Below are 13838 nucleotides of genomic sequence, written 5' to 3' on the forward strand. Positions count from 1 at the left end.
ATCCTGGCTCTACTGAGGCTTCAGAGAGTTCTGCCGTCGTGCCACTGAAGCCAAAATTTCACCCTGGGCTATCATATAGTGTCCTTTCCTCTAGTCCCACTTTAATMATTTTGTTAAGCTGCTGCTGGCTGCTTTCCTGTGCTGGTTGGTACCCGCACTTCCCAGCACGGAGAGCATTGCTGTTCTCCTGGGGTTTGCCTTGCTATACAGGGGCAGATGCTTTTTTCACTATAATTGCACTTTTTTTGTGTTTGACAGAATTCCAAGGAGAACTGCATCCCAGACCTGTGGTGAACCACTGTGAACTCCACCTCCTCCCTGTCTCCAGCAACATCTCTAACGTCCGTAGCAAACTACCCRCTCTCTGCAGAGCAAGGCAAGGGAACCATAGCCTGTGCGAAGTATACTGAGAAGCAGCTGGCTTCCCTTTGTAATCTAAGCCATCCCCAACTCCGAGCAACGTAGCCCTAGTCCACGCTCCTGTGTSTCTTCAACTACCTTCCCCACGTGAGTGCCAAAGTGGCTGTCGCTTGGTGAGCACGCAGGTGCTGTGGGAGGTGGGGAGGGCTCGGTGCAGCAGAGCACAGTCTTCCTGGCCAAGCTGAAATTTCCTGGGAAATGTATAGCAAGAATGTAGTGACAGATACTGCGTTTTGGCCAGGAAACTTTGCCTAATGCAGCCTTTCTTGTGAAGAGTATCGTAGGCTCTGCTCTGAACAGAAGTAGCCAGACAGCAGGTTTTGGATCTTTTCAAGGTGATGGCATCTCTGCAGTCATGCTGCTGCATTACATTATATCATGGGCTTGAACAACTGCCTGAAGTACCACTTCCTCTGGTGTGCAGGCTTCTCTTCTGTGTGGGTTTTATAGATGTGCATGGGCTGGTGCCTGTTCCCCATTAGCCTGCAGGATTGCACCCTAATGTGGGATGATSCCTCTCTTGCGAACTAGTAACATTTCCCTGTTTACTGTGATGTTCAGCTCATGGCTAGGAGCCACCAGGTTAAATATTTCCCTGAAAGTTTGTCTTTTGCTTGAAGGCTGATTTTGGCTTTAAGTGTTTGTATAATCCATCACGAAACAACCTTCCCCTTGAAAGTAGCTTCCCTGCATCTAAATTAACTTTAACTCAGTGTGTCCCCCTCACCAACCTAGTCTGTGACTTGTGGGAAACACAGTCCCTGTGAGACCCTCTGACATTGGTCCATGGTCACAGGAAATTAAAAAGCTAAAACTTGAGGCTGAGAGAGCAGAGTATGAAAGATGCCTGCAGCATGCAACTTTGCTGAGATTACTGCCTGAGTCCTGGAGCGTTTGGGGACTGCTAACTGCTCAGCTACCAGCAGAGATCACACCTTTATAGGACAGTCTCTGAAACGCCTCCAGCACATAATTCTTCCCTTTCCTTAAAATGGGAACCCAAGTCCACTAAACTTTAAAAATCACGTTGGATACAGCAAGAAGGTAACTATCTGCAGACTCGGCACAGGGATTGTTTACCACCTGCTGTCACAGCCATTCTGCTCATTAAGGCTGCTCCATCTTCCCACACAYGTTTGCTCTCAGCCTGGGTGAAACTGAGGTTGTGTGTTGTCAGGAGTTGATAGARTCATTCCTATTCCCCCTAAAGGTAGGGATGTCTGCACGTGCATATGCCAATGACAGTCCTACAAAGTACTTGGTGAAAAGGCAAAGACAGAACTGAGAAGAGGTTTCAGCCAAGTCAGACTCAGCTTGGTGGGTCTGGGGAGAAAAGGCAGCCAGATCATGGATAAGTCCTATAGATAGGTCTGCAGGTGCATGCGAGAAAACAAACTTTTATGTCTTGGTTTGTAAGTTATCGTCACACTGGGATTCCTCCTGTCCTTTCTTGTCATCATCTTTGTTGCTCAGACCTGACGAGAGAGGCATGAGATACAGTTGTTGAATAAAAGTTGGCTTTTTCTGTTAATTAGCCTCTCTCAAGAGGGGCAATTCAGATGCTAAAAAAAAGCTAATAGGRAAGTGTCCTCACCCAGCTACTTCTCCAGTTTGGGAGGGAAAATTGACATGATTACTTTTCTGTTCTCCTTAGGCACTTCATCCTTGCCCATCCCCTGCTTTGGAGTGAGCCTGAAGGAACTGGAATGAGTTCAGGCTGGTGTGATGGTGTCGGCTGGCTGTGAATCTGCCCTGTCTGAAGCCCTGGACGTTAAACAGAACAAAGCAACAATGTAGATCCAGTTGGACTTGAGTTTTCTATTGATTTAGTTCCCTCAGCTGGCTTGGCCTGGGGTCAGAGCACCGAGGAGGACATGGGTAGGTGTGGTGTTAGGGAAAGGTGAGACCAGAGCAGCGGTTTGAACTATCACGGTACTGAACCTTTCCTGGTTTATGGATGCTTCCAACATCCCCAGGTTTTGAAGGCTAAAGTAATTCCAGGTTTTCCACAGATCCTTGCTCTAACACAGCCTCTCTGTTCACTCCTCCTATGTGCCAGATCTCAGCCCTGCTCTGCCTTTTCCTTGCCTGCAAGTACTTTTCAATCAGGCAAAATACAATTTTGAAGACTTCAGGTTTTCTGCAGCTTCTGGTTGGCATGTGCATCTCTGCTGGCCTTTTAAACCTCAGGTTAATGAAGGGATTGTTAATTAATTCAAACTAGTGATTTCCTCTGCACAAGCTAGTTTCAATTTTTCGTAATTGTTTGCTCCAAGAAACAAATATTTGTGGCTTACCCAAAGCTGTGCCTCAGGATTAGCCAAAGACGTGTGTCCTGGAACAAGTGCTTGCAGAGCGTCCAGACTAACAAGCTCAGAGATGCTGACTAATTGAAATAAATTGGCAATTGTTAATACTCTCGCTATATTTCCTGAAGAAACAAGGCAAAAAGCAAATATGACTGAGAGTTATCCCACTGACATCAAAGGCTGTATTTTTGTCAGCACTACTCATGCTGAAGATCTGTTGCAGAGTTGGATCCTTTGATGAGGAACTGACAATCATTTGCAAACAAACTTTGGAAATACTCCAGCCATGGCTGTCAGTGCTCCTCTGGCTAGAGTCAGGCCAGCTTGCAGCCTGCGCTGGCTGCAGGGGTGCTGGAGCCAGCAATAAAGGCTGTCTGGGCCTGCAGCAAGAGCAGAGATTTGCACTTGGACCCTTGTACCTTCTCCAGGTACAAGYAATCCTTCTACGACATGAAGAAGGATTTCCCTCTGCAAAGCTGAAATGTAACAGCTCAGCTCCAGTGTCTGCTGATGCCCTTTAGGAGTGAGCTGGAGGTGAACGTTTGCTGCTTGAGGGACAAGGCATGAAAAAATGGAGCCAACCAGGGCAGTGGGACGGTTCTTCCCGAACAACCTCGGAGCGTGTAGCAGTTTCCGCCAGGCTGTGGCCAAACTGCTCCTGGGCTTGCAGTGAGGCACGAAGTGACGCGCGCTGAAAGGGGGCCCCCCTGGACACAAAGGAAGAGTCTTTTCCTGGTTTCCTCATTCCTGAGTAATGAAAGTATTACTGCAAAAAACTGTCTGTGTGGCTTGTATTGAGGAGCTGGGCAGTGTCCAGCAATAAAAATGCCTTTCGCCCACTACTTTGGCACATTGCAGAATGTAAACACTGAAAATGAATATAATTTCACCTCATCATAGGAGTGCTTGTAAATTTTTTTTTTGTTTTTTTTTTCAAGACAATATTGCCAGGATGAAAATAATACATTAAAATGAGCAAAGAGCAAAGTAGCTCGCTTGGATTGCTCACATTATTTTGGACTGTCAAAGCCAAAGGAATCTTTTTGCTGTTTTGGCTGGTGCACTGCTGCCTCCACGGGGCTGGGGACCTGGAGCACTTCCCTCCAGTGCTTCACCTCTTGGTCCTCCCATGACGGTGCGGAGATGTGAYGTTCCCCAGAGAAGATGGGTCTGATGGGGGCCAGGTCCCCGAGTGACATAGCCTTGTRGTTATCTCCTCTTCTGGGTGAGAGCCTTCTCCTGCGTGCTGCTCGGCTTGCRTGGGGCTGAGGCGTGTGTTGGCCGGGCCTTGCAACGCAGCAGCAGCTTCCACCTGTGGAGGTGCAGGGAAGGTCTGCAAAGGAGGTGCTTCAGGGTGCCTACAGGCCCAGGCAGATGCCAGGGCGTTGAAGAGTAGATCAAGTTTTCCTTCATAAACAAGGTGCCCTCGTTTTTGAATTTTTTTTCAATGAAAGTTGAAGTTCTGCTAAAATATGCCTATGACTTGAGGAGATCGAGCCCATGAGAGGCTCCGTGGTGCCTCTGAAGTGACCAGCCCTGGGTTCAAGCTGCGTTGCGCTGGATTACAAGCTGCTTTGTCAGTAATGGATTTTTATAGATCTGTAGCCAAAACTCGTATGCTGTGCCTGAACCGCTCAGCAACGCAAAACCAGTTAGTTAGGTATAATCAGCGTCTGCTCGTTACTCTCTCAGCRCAGGCGTTTTATTTATGCAGGGCTCGGCCTCGGACGCTTGCCCGGCTGGTTTCTCCCGCTGGAAGCGACCTCACAGAGCGGCGGYGCCGAGCAGCGGGTTCCAGCGTCTCCGAGGCGGAGCAGCCGCCGTCCCGCAGCGCCGGAGCGCCCCGAGAGCCTTCGGGAGAGCTGGGCGCCCCGGCGGCCGAAGCGGGGCCCTTGGGAGAGCCCGCGCATGGAGTACGTAGAGCCTGCCCAGAAGAGACAAGTGATATCCGAGCTGCTGATTAAATCTTTGAAGTCCTCCTCTGAAACTGATACGAGAGGGTCTGCGCTTTGGCAGTTCAGGTACGCACGCAGCAAAGACCTTTTAATGTGGAGTTAAGTCTTGGTTACGATGATCAGATTCACCCTCTAAGTAGTTCTTATGCTGTGGGACCTGGTACATGACTGAGTGAGCCAATATGTGTTTATTTTAAATGAAAACAAAAGGTTGGACTTTTTTTTTTGTTAGCTTTGGTTACATTTCAATTACTATTTTACAAACATTTAACAAATTATTCTTAAGTAAGCATTTAAACTAAGTATTAAATGTTTTTTCCTCACTGACATTAACTAATTTCCTCAGTTTTGGTGCTTACTAGACCATGACATTTAGTAGCAGAAGTAGGGGAACAAGAGTATCTTACTGAGTCAGATCTTTCTGCTGAGAACAGAGTACATCTATCTGACTCTGCTTTTCATGCGTCTTTTCTGACCAGAAGCAGCTAGACGTGCTCTGGCAGTCCTTCCCTTTGGGACAGGTCTGTCCTTGTTTGCTACAGAATTATGTGGCTTTTTCACCTACCCAAAAAGGACCTAATTGAAAGATGATTGTAGTGTGTGGATTTCTGCCCACTGGACTCGAGGTGAAAAGCTCTGATTCAGACCAAAATGCACTGAGAATTCAAATAAAGCAGGAGCCAGCTGCTGGGTTTGATCATGGAAACCATCCAGCTTGTGGAAATGGATGGTTGTGCCTCTGACTCTGCAATAATGTGTATGGGAGTAGATCTACTCAGGATGATATTTTGTGTGTTTTCTATGCGGTATTAAATTTAAATGTCATCAGGAGCTGCTGCTGCTTGATTGAGATTGCAGATATTTTTAAAAAAGGACAACAAGTTCCAAGTGACGATATCCCTACGTGACACCTTGCAAAGTCTCTGAACATGCTTTTAATCTGGATTCAATCTCATACCCACCAAGCATGTCCACAGGCATGACTGCAGAATCCAGCAGTGATAAGGTACATGCAACAGGGCTGCTAAATACCTGCTTACCTAGCTGGCCTGAGCTGCAAACTGAGCCAAACTTCTCAGCCCTCTCCACTGCTCAGGGTGGTTGGGACCGTTTGGAAAGCTGGGCTTATTGATGCCTGTTGTGCTTGACACAGAGACACCCAGAGGTGAGGGGACATCCGTGTTCTCTTGACTCTTCTTTGATGGTGGGCCCCTGGTTCTGTCTAGCTCTTCTGTTGTTYCTGACAGGAGAAAGGACACCGAATTTTGTGCCTACCTGCGCAGACTGCTGAACAGTCCAGTCTTCACGTTCCTTATGATATGCAGCATCTCACTGAACGCCATCTTCCTGGCTGTGGAGACTGACTACCGCCTCAGGTTAAGCTCGAGTACCTTTTTTGCGGTAAGGCATGGCTAGTGCTCCCACCTGGCACAGTCAAGAGGAGAGAAACCAAGAGATACAAAGCTTTCCTTGAGGATGGGAGAAAAACCTGCATCTCTGGCCAGTCCGGCTGCCCCTGCAGGTTGGGATCACTGCTGGGCTGCAGCCCTTTGCATCCCCTCATCCCTCCTTGGGACAACAGCATGTCTGCAGCAGTGCCGGGCTGGCTGTGTGCACGGTGGTGGTGGTGGCACGTAACCAARGCCATGGTATGGCTTTGCCTCCTTGTGCTGCTGTGTACTGAGAGGGGGAGCTGGTAGCTCACCTATGCAGGCAGTTTTTGTCTTGTTTCAAGCAATGAATTAACTGAGGACCGGAGGCCCAGCCCAAATGAGTAACTCTTCAGTCACCAGGCACCTGGCATGACAGTTGCTTATGCGAGCCCAGGGCCTTGCTGTCATGGAGTTATGCCAGGAAACATATTTTAAGGGCAAGCTTTAAATCCCTGCACTTGGTAATTATCGTTCTTAAAATGCAACTGTTAGGTCCTTTCCATGGCAACTCTTTTCCCCTTTGTAGTTTTAGCACAGCTGATTTTAAGCACCCTTTTAATATTCAATTTTCACATTGAAAATCTCTCCTGGTCACACTCCCTGATTTCCTCGTGTTACACAAGTCAGCTACTGTACGCAAACCTCTTAGCCTTAATTATATATCCCAGTAATATATAGACAGGCCTGGCTAATGTCAGGAAACTCCGTCACAAGCTTTAGAGGTTTTAGAAAACTCTGACTCCAGAAACGGGCTTTGTGCTGGAGAAGCAGGCAGTGCGAGTCCAGGGTGGAGGAGGTGGCAAGGCGTCCATTGCTCTGGGACATGCTCAGGACCCTTTTGCCATGTGATGCCCGATCAGAGCAGCCACCTGGGCTTACCTCCTTGTCTCTCCAGCTCACAGATACTCTCATCCTCTCCATCTACACCAGCGAATTTTTGATGAAGTTGTACGTAGATCCCATCACCTACTGGAAGGACGGCTACAATGTCTTAGATGCTGTCATCCTGCTCATTGCATTCATCCTGTACGCCTCCAGCACGGGGGCCACCACGCACTTCCACTCCTGGGAAACGGCCAAAGGTCTCCAGGCCCTCCGAATTCTCAAACTCATCAAGTACAGCAACGGGATGAGGGTAAAGCACTGCTCCCTGGACAGGTCATAGCGGCTCTTCCCCTCCCTTTGGGCTAAGAGTTTCTTTTCTGGTCTTTTTAGGTTAGTGTGACTGAGTCCTGCTGGCCAGGGTGCTCAGCTCTTGGCTGTCAGAGCATGGCAGGAGCCCCCCTCTCAGTCCCCACCAACACTACCTGTTGCTGGGGATCCTAATGACTTGCAGCCCCCTTACTAGCATCACCGCACTGCCAGCATGCTTTAGCAGGGCATGGGAGGTTATTTCTGCTACTGAAGTTGTGTTGTTACCTTGCATAAGTAAATCCAGCAAAACTCAAAGCTGGGTGTACATCAGGGCTCTTGCTGTATCTGGAAGGGTGGGGGGTTTCTTTGTCATAGTGCTGCGTCAGCAAAGCATCGGTGTGTGGAGCTGGGTCTCCTGGGGCTTCCAGCAGCGGGACTCAAAGTTAGGTTATTAAGAGGGCTCAGGCAGAGAGAGGAGCATTGAGGAGCTGGTATCCACGCTTGGGTTCAAAGCCTGCCCGTGCGTTTGCAGGGAGGAAGGAAGGTGCCTGCAGCTGCCCACAACCCTGCAGCCTGACACTGCTGCTGGCTTGGCCTAGGGAAAGYGCCAGGGAACCTCTGACCCTGAGGTGTCAGAGGAAAAACAGCGAGTTGTGTTCATCTTTCAAACAATCCCAGTTTTTGCTGGTTTTTTGCTAATATAAATATCCTCTTGAATGCTCTCGAGCTCAGATGTGGAAGAGGCCTTGCAGTTTACCCTGGTGTCTTGGGGGGCTGCCTGGCCTCGAGCTGGGTTGATGATTACAGTAGCTGTGAGGGAAGGAGAAAGCTAATTGTTTCTGATTTTTTTTTTCTTTTTTCTTCTTCTTCTTCTTTTTTTTTTAAGATGCTTATGACTTGGCTGTTGTTTCTTTTCCCTGTTGCTGCTCACCCCCAATGGAGTGTAGAGGTTTTCTTTTTACTACAGCAGAGTAGACACAAAAAAATCCCTGTAAAATATAGGTTATGTATTATTCTTGGTCTGTGTGTGTTTTTCTCTGCAACACACCATCTCCTACTTAGTTTTCTCCTGACTACTCTGGAGGTTTGTTTTTCAGCACAGAGCTTATGTGGGCAATGAATGCTCAGCCAGCATTTCTGCATGTAATTAATTGGCTGGGTAGCCCACCAGAAGTGGGATGTTTATGGGCACAGGGCTCTTATAATGTTCACTTCTGAGCCTTCGTTCCTCTAGTTTGGATCGTAAACGTCACTTATCACCAGACTTTTATATGTTAATTATTCTGTGTTGCTGGGAGAAGGGACAACATAGAGATGCATATGAAATAATGAATGATTTAGGAAAGGTGAATCAGATGCTCATGTTTTTGTCTGAATGATTGTAAAAGAACAAAYTGATGCATGGCAAAGTGGGCAGATATTTAAAACTGATAAAGTGTTTGTGTTTGTCTGTTTGAAACTTGCACTATGCACACTCGACTTGTGGAACTYGCTGGCACAAGATGCCTTGTTTGGGGACAAAGAGTAAGCAAAACTGTAGGATAAGATTTGGCACCTTACTCTCATGAGACATTTAAATGCTAAGGTGCTTTGAAAAATCCCACTAGGCACAAGTCTGCAACTTTAAGAGCCTAAATGCCTTTGAAAATCTGGCCTGTACAAATCTATGTTTTGATGAAAGACAAGGACACTTAACACCTAAGGGACTGTGGCCACTGAGAAGTTGCATCCTGACTTTGGGTGAGAGTGCCCAGATGGCATTATCGAGTGAAAAATATCCAAAGAGGAAAGTTCTTCAGGCTCTAACAGTCCCTTCCTGTCCCAAAGCTRTTATAAATATCACGCAAACCCCTACCATGCTGCTGCTTTCTCATTTTCAGGGGCATATGATACTTGCCTTTGCATCCTGATCTGAAAGGACAAGTGCCCTGAGCTGTTTGACAACCCAAGAGGCAACACTTCTTTGCTTAAAAGTTGTTTTAAAATGCTATAGGGCTGTCTAAATGCATTTTGCTGAAGGTGTGGGAGGTTGTTTATACCTGTGTGTATATTGTAATTTATTAATTGAAGTCTAAATTAGCCCTCAACAGGTTAGCAGTATTTAATGCAGAGAACTCAAACATGCAACACATTCTTGGCACATTTCCCTTTATTAATTAAAAACCTCTTTAAAACACTCTGCCTTCCACCTTGGAGCAATAAATTTCCACCTTGAGGAAATAATTTCCTTGTTGTATTCCATACAGAGACGTTCTGTTAGCTGCAATCCCTGTTTTAGTGTAGGCYCCATTCATCTTTATTTCAATTTGAAAATAAACTTTTAAAATGCCAGGTTGTTCTTAAAGAAAAAGTGGACTTTTCTGCTTTTTAAAAAAATATATTTGGGATTAATTTCAATGTAGTTTACTACCTGTGCAGACTCTGAACCACAAAGCTCCTTCTTAATAAAAGCTCATAGGAATCCACAGCAGTTCCTGAAAGAGCGCCGGAGAGGCAAGATATGCCTTGGCAACTGGAAATTATTTGATGCTCCTGCGCAGGAGGCACTTGCCAGCCTGCAGTTGCTGTGAGCCTTTTTACAGCCCTCTTGTTACCCTCAGCTATGGGTGGTTGTTTTTCTTTATGATCATGTACCGCAGCCCAAATCTGTTCAACGCCGTTACATAACTTGGCAAAAATGTCATATGATTTCGGGGTTGAATGACTTTTGTTCCCTGGCTGCAGCCTGCAGGACAGACCGTACGTGTCGGGGGGGGGGACGGGACGTGAGCCTGCAGTTAGCATCCAGAGACGTCCCACGCCTGCAGAAATGCCAGGAAATTTCCCTTTGATTCCTTCTCATAGAGCTRCTGCTACCATACTCTGTGGTTTTGTTGCTTTCCTTCCAGCCCGGCCTTTTGGGGAAACTTCTTCAGACAATGCAACTGTTGAGATGTTCTCTGCATTTGATATTGCTCTTCCCCGCTGTCCTCCATGCCCTTCTCTGTCGTGCTGCCATGCAGCCGGTGTTTGCATTGCATTGYGGGCTTGGTGTTCACCTCCATCTGACTTGGGGATTTTAGCACATTGTCTCTTGGTGTTGGTTTTCAGTGTGGCTGTATTTTCTGGGCCCAGCACAACTGCTTCGTGCGCTCCGTCGCTGCCCGTTATTGTGTGTGGCCAAGAAAGCTGCATTACTGCTGCCAAGCAGCTTTCAGTTCTGGTGTCCACCAAAACCTTGTGCAATGGTGCAGAATAGGCTAAAAATGAGAAAAGAAGGCTGAAGCTGGTGAAACGAGTACGTAAGTGTGCCACACCTGCTGTCTGGGTGACAGAGCCCTGCTGGGAGCTGCAAATAATAGGTGCAAATCCTGAGACTCTTTGGAGCAATGGGCCCAGAGTCTTTCTGTCCTAAGCATGCAGTTCATCTTTTTAAATTCACAGCAATCCATTGGCCTGCCAGTGCCTCTTAGCCTGAGCATCCTACTGCCAGGAACTACCAGGAGCCGAATGCAGAGAGCTGGGGAAGAGTAGGGTGAGCCGAGGCAGGTGAAAGGGTCTTTGAAGCAGGTTTGCTCCAGGGTGGCAGCAGACAGAAGAACATTGGCATCCTGTGGGTGTGAGCCATTCCAGGAAGGAGAAATGAGAGCAGTACTAGAGGACTATGTCAGCCTCTTCATCCTCAGCTGACCCACCACTGTTTCAAGTCAACACAGGAGATTTGCCACCTGGCTCTTGGCATCTCTGTGGCAGCTGTTTAGACATTTTTGGTGTTCTGTCTGCATGAGAGACTTTCTACAGGGAGGTATATGACAGACTGAAAAGAATCAATATTTGTCCTTGAAATTGCAGTCTGTATCAGCACAAGCCCCAGGAGTGCCGATCACCTGATTTACCTCCAAGCAAAACCTTCCCAGAGAGGTTGTGAAGTCTCCTTCTCTGGAGATCTTCAAGGCCCGCCTGGATGCAGCCTTGTCTAACATGCTCTAGGTGACCCTGTTGAGTGAGGAGGTTGGACTAGATGATCTCCAGAGGTCCCTGCCAACCTTACTGATTCTAYGATTCTATGAAAACCCAGAGCAGCAGAGGACAAGCAAATCATGCAGCTCACATAGCAGAGTGCAAGCACCAGCTGTGCACCTGGGCAAGGAGCAATTAGAAACCTCAGTCTCTTGGCAGGGAATGAACATCCACCTGGGGATGTTCCCCATCAGGGGAAATGCTCAGCAATATGGGCCATTCCCTCAGAGACCAGGCTCAAGAAATCTTGATGCTGCTTGTGGATATAAGCTGTGAACTGGGGATGCTCTATGGCTTCCTTTGGTCCAGAGAAAATATTTTAACCTCACTTCACCTGAGTTTTGACTGGCAAGTATGTGTCTTGATTAGAGGCTAACTCTGCCAGGGGCTGAGAGCTGCTCTGAAGCAAGCTGCATGTCCTTGGCTTGCAGAGCAGCAGTGAAGCAGTTGCTAAATATATTTGCAATTTAAGAGTAGGTAGAAATGCATGGTGTTTGGGATGATTTCAGTAAAGAACTGATTACAGAAGTCATTGCTTGAAAGTATCTAAGGCACCATTGCTGTGCCTSTGTGGTGCAGGCACAGAGCTGGCAACCTCTGCTGTTTCCACTCTTCTCTGAGCAAGGCTGGGTAACACAGGTGCAAGTCCAGACTATCTCTTTCCTCTGTGGTTATTCTTGGCAAAGCCGCCAGAGCTGGCAATTTTAGAGGGAAAAAAAAAAGGGCAAAGTAGGTACTACCTTTGCACAGGTCTGTGTTGCCTTGTTACCTTTGAGTTGGATGAAAAGCAGATCCAAGAAATTCAGTCCATGTAGGCTGAGGGTGACTAGTGGCCAAAAGAAGGACCTGGGATGGCTGGCCATACACAGTGTTGTGGGTATGTTTTCTAGAGCAGACAAGCCTTGCAAAAGCAGGGACCTATTCAGGCAACTGCTGCAGGAGTTCGTAATCCATCATAACAGGATCAGCTTTTTGGCAGCCAGAGGAGATTGGAAAGAACGTCTTATGCTAGCTTTGCACAAATGTCTACACCAGGAAGTACCATCTGAGCAGACCAACTGGATAGATTTCAGAGCTTTAACTTGAGATACTGTTGACAGTCAGAGCTATTGTCCAAAGAGGAAATGATAAATGGATAGTCCCTGAACTAGTGCACTGTATAAGAAACCCTCTAGTGTTAGCAGGCTTATTGTAACCAAGGGAAGGCAGCCAGCTCATGTGGCCGCTGGTCTCTGGAGAAATATTACATGGATGCGAGAGGCTGCGTGTAGTCTTCTGTAATTTGGAGTTAACAGAATAGTTTGCATTTGGCTAAAAGCCATTACCAATGATCTGACCTAAGCTCAATTCCCCAACCAGCATTCCCGTCAACTCCCAAGAGTGTCTTTATATATATTGATGTCATATGTATGTCTTTATAAGAAATCTCAGAGTATGTCTCAGAGGCCATACTCTGTTCCTTCGTGGTGAACCCAAGCTTTGCACAGGGCTTTCTCTAGGAGAGCAGTCAGAGGAGGGATCAGAGAGGTTCCCCATATCTGGGCCCTTCCTGCACAGCAGTGGATGAGGAGTAGCTGGACAATGAGGGCAGCAGAAATATCTTCCTCCAGTTCCTGAGGCATGAGGGTTAATAGCACTGCTCATTTTTGTTCGGTGGATCACATAGGTTAGGAAGAGCTGCATCGTTTATGAATATGAACCTGTTACTCCATTAGTAACCTGTCATGGTGAAACTGTGTTTTAGAAGGGAGTGAGAAGCCTATGTGTGTTGAGAGTTATTCTTCTGGGACTGAATGGCCCTTGCRCTTGCCTCTGGACAACACTTACTACTGAGCCCTGCAAGCGACATTTCCCAGTCCAAGAGGCTCACAGAGACCAGATTTTATGGCGCTTCCGTGCACAGTGGTTGCCTCTCCCTAGTTCCCAGTACAACACTGCAGGTGCATGTGAGGGAGCTGGTTCAGAACTGGTCTTGGGAACTTGAACCACCTAGTGAATCGCTGGCTTGCTTCCCTGGCTTCATCCCTGCTGAGCAAGCCTTTGCTTTACCTGGGGCTGGATYTTGCTCTCCTAAGAAGCACTCACTTGTTTTTCCTTCTGCAGATTTTCACAAAGGCTCTTGGCCAGACGGTAAAGACAGTGATGTATGTCCTCATCTTGCTGTTCCTGCTGATGTTTATATTTGCCATTCTGGGACATGGTTTGTATGGAGTTCCTGAAACTGGAGACACTGAAAACTGGGGCAACATGGAGGCTGCCTTCTTCACACTCTTCAGTTTAGTAACTGTAAGTACAGCAGCATTTTCCAGTTCATGTCAGCCAAATAACAAACTCTGTTTTTTGGAGTGCTGCTGAAGAAGCCCATTAATTAACCTGTAACTGTGCTGAGGAGAGCGTGAACTGCTCTCTAGTGAGATCATATTGCAGATCTCTGTGAAAATTTGATTTGATAGATAAGTTTCCTGCCTGGTATTGAAAATCCAGAGAAGCAAATCTTTCAAGCTGCCAGCAATGAGATCTTTACTAGCTATCTTAAACCTGGAACTCTAAGAAACAGAAGAAACTGCATTCAATTTAACAAAAAAAAA

The 13838-nt window shown here is 47.1% G+C and overlaps 1 protein-coding gene across 7 annotated transcripts in view; it reads left to right on the forward strand.

Moving 5' to 3' along the window:
• Positions 1-261: 261 nt before the first annotated feature.
• Positions 262-13838, forward strand: part of CATSPER3 (cation channel sperm associated 3) — a 21778-nt gene continuing 8201 nt past the window's right edge. For 6 of the 7 annotated variants that reach the window (XM_085312806.1, XM_085312804.1, XM_085312805.1 and 3 more), the window contains exons 1-6: positions 262-507; positions 2075-3954; positions 4444-4750; positions 5932-6085; positions 7013-7252; positions 13354-13536. In XM_085312806.1, coding sequence (XP_085168932.1) covers positions 3894-3954; positions 4444-4750; positions 5932-6085; positions 7013-7252; positions 13354-13536 — 945 coding nt within the window. In that variant the 5' untranslated portion in view covers positions 262-507; positions 2075-3893. The remainder of the gene's footprint in view (positions 508-2074; positions 3955-4443; positions 4751-5931; positions 6086-7012; positions 7253-13353; positions 13537-13838) is intronic. The other variant, XM_085312807.1, reaches the window with a different exon arrangement.

The sequence above is a fragment of the Rhea americana genome, unplaced genomic scaffold, assembly GCF_003343005.1.
Source record: "Rhea americana isolate MKP2758 unplaced genomic scaffold, rheAme1 scaffold_37, whole genome shotgun sequence".
NCBI classification, from domain to species: Eukaryota; Metazoa; Chordata; class Aves; order Rheiformes; family Rheidae; genus Rhea; species Rhea americana.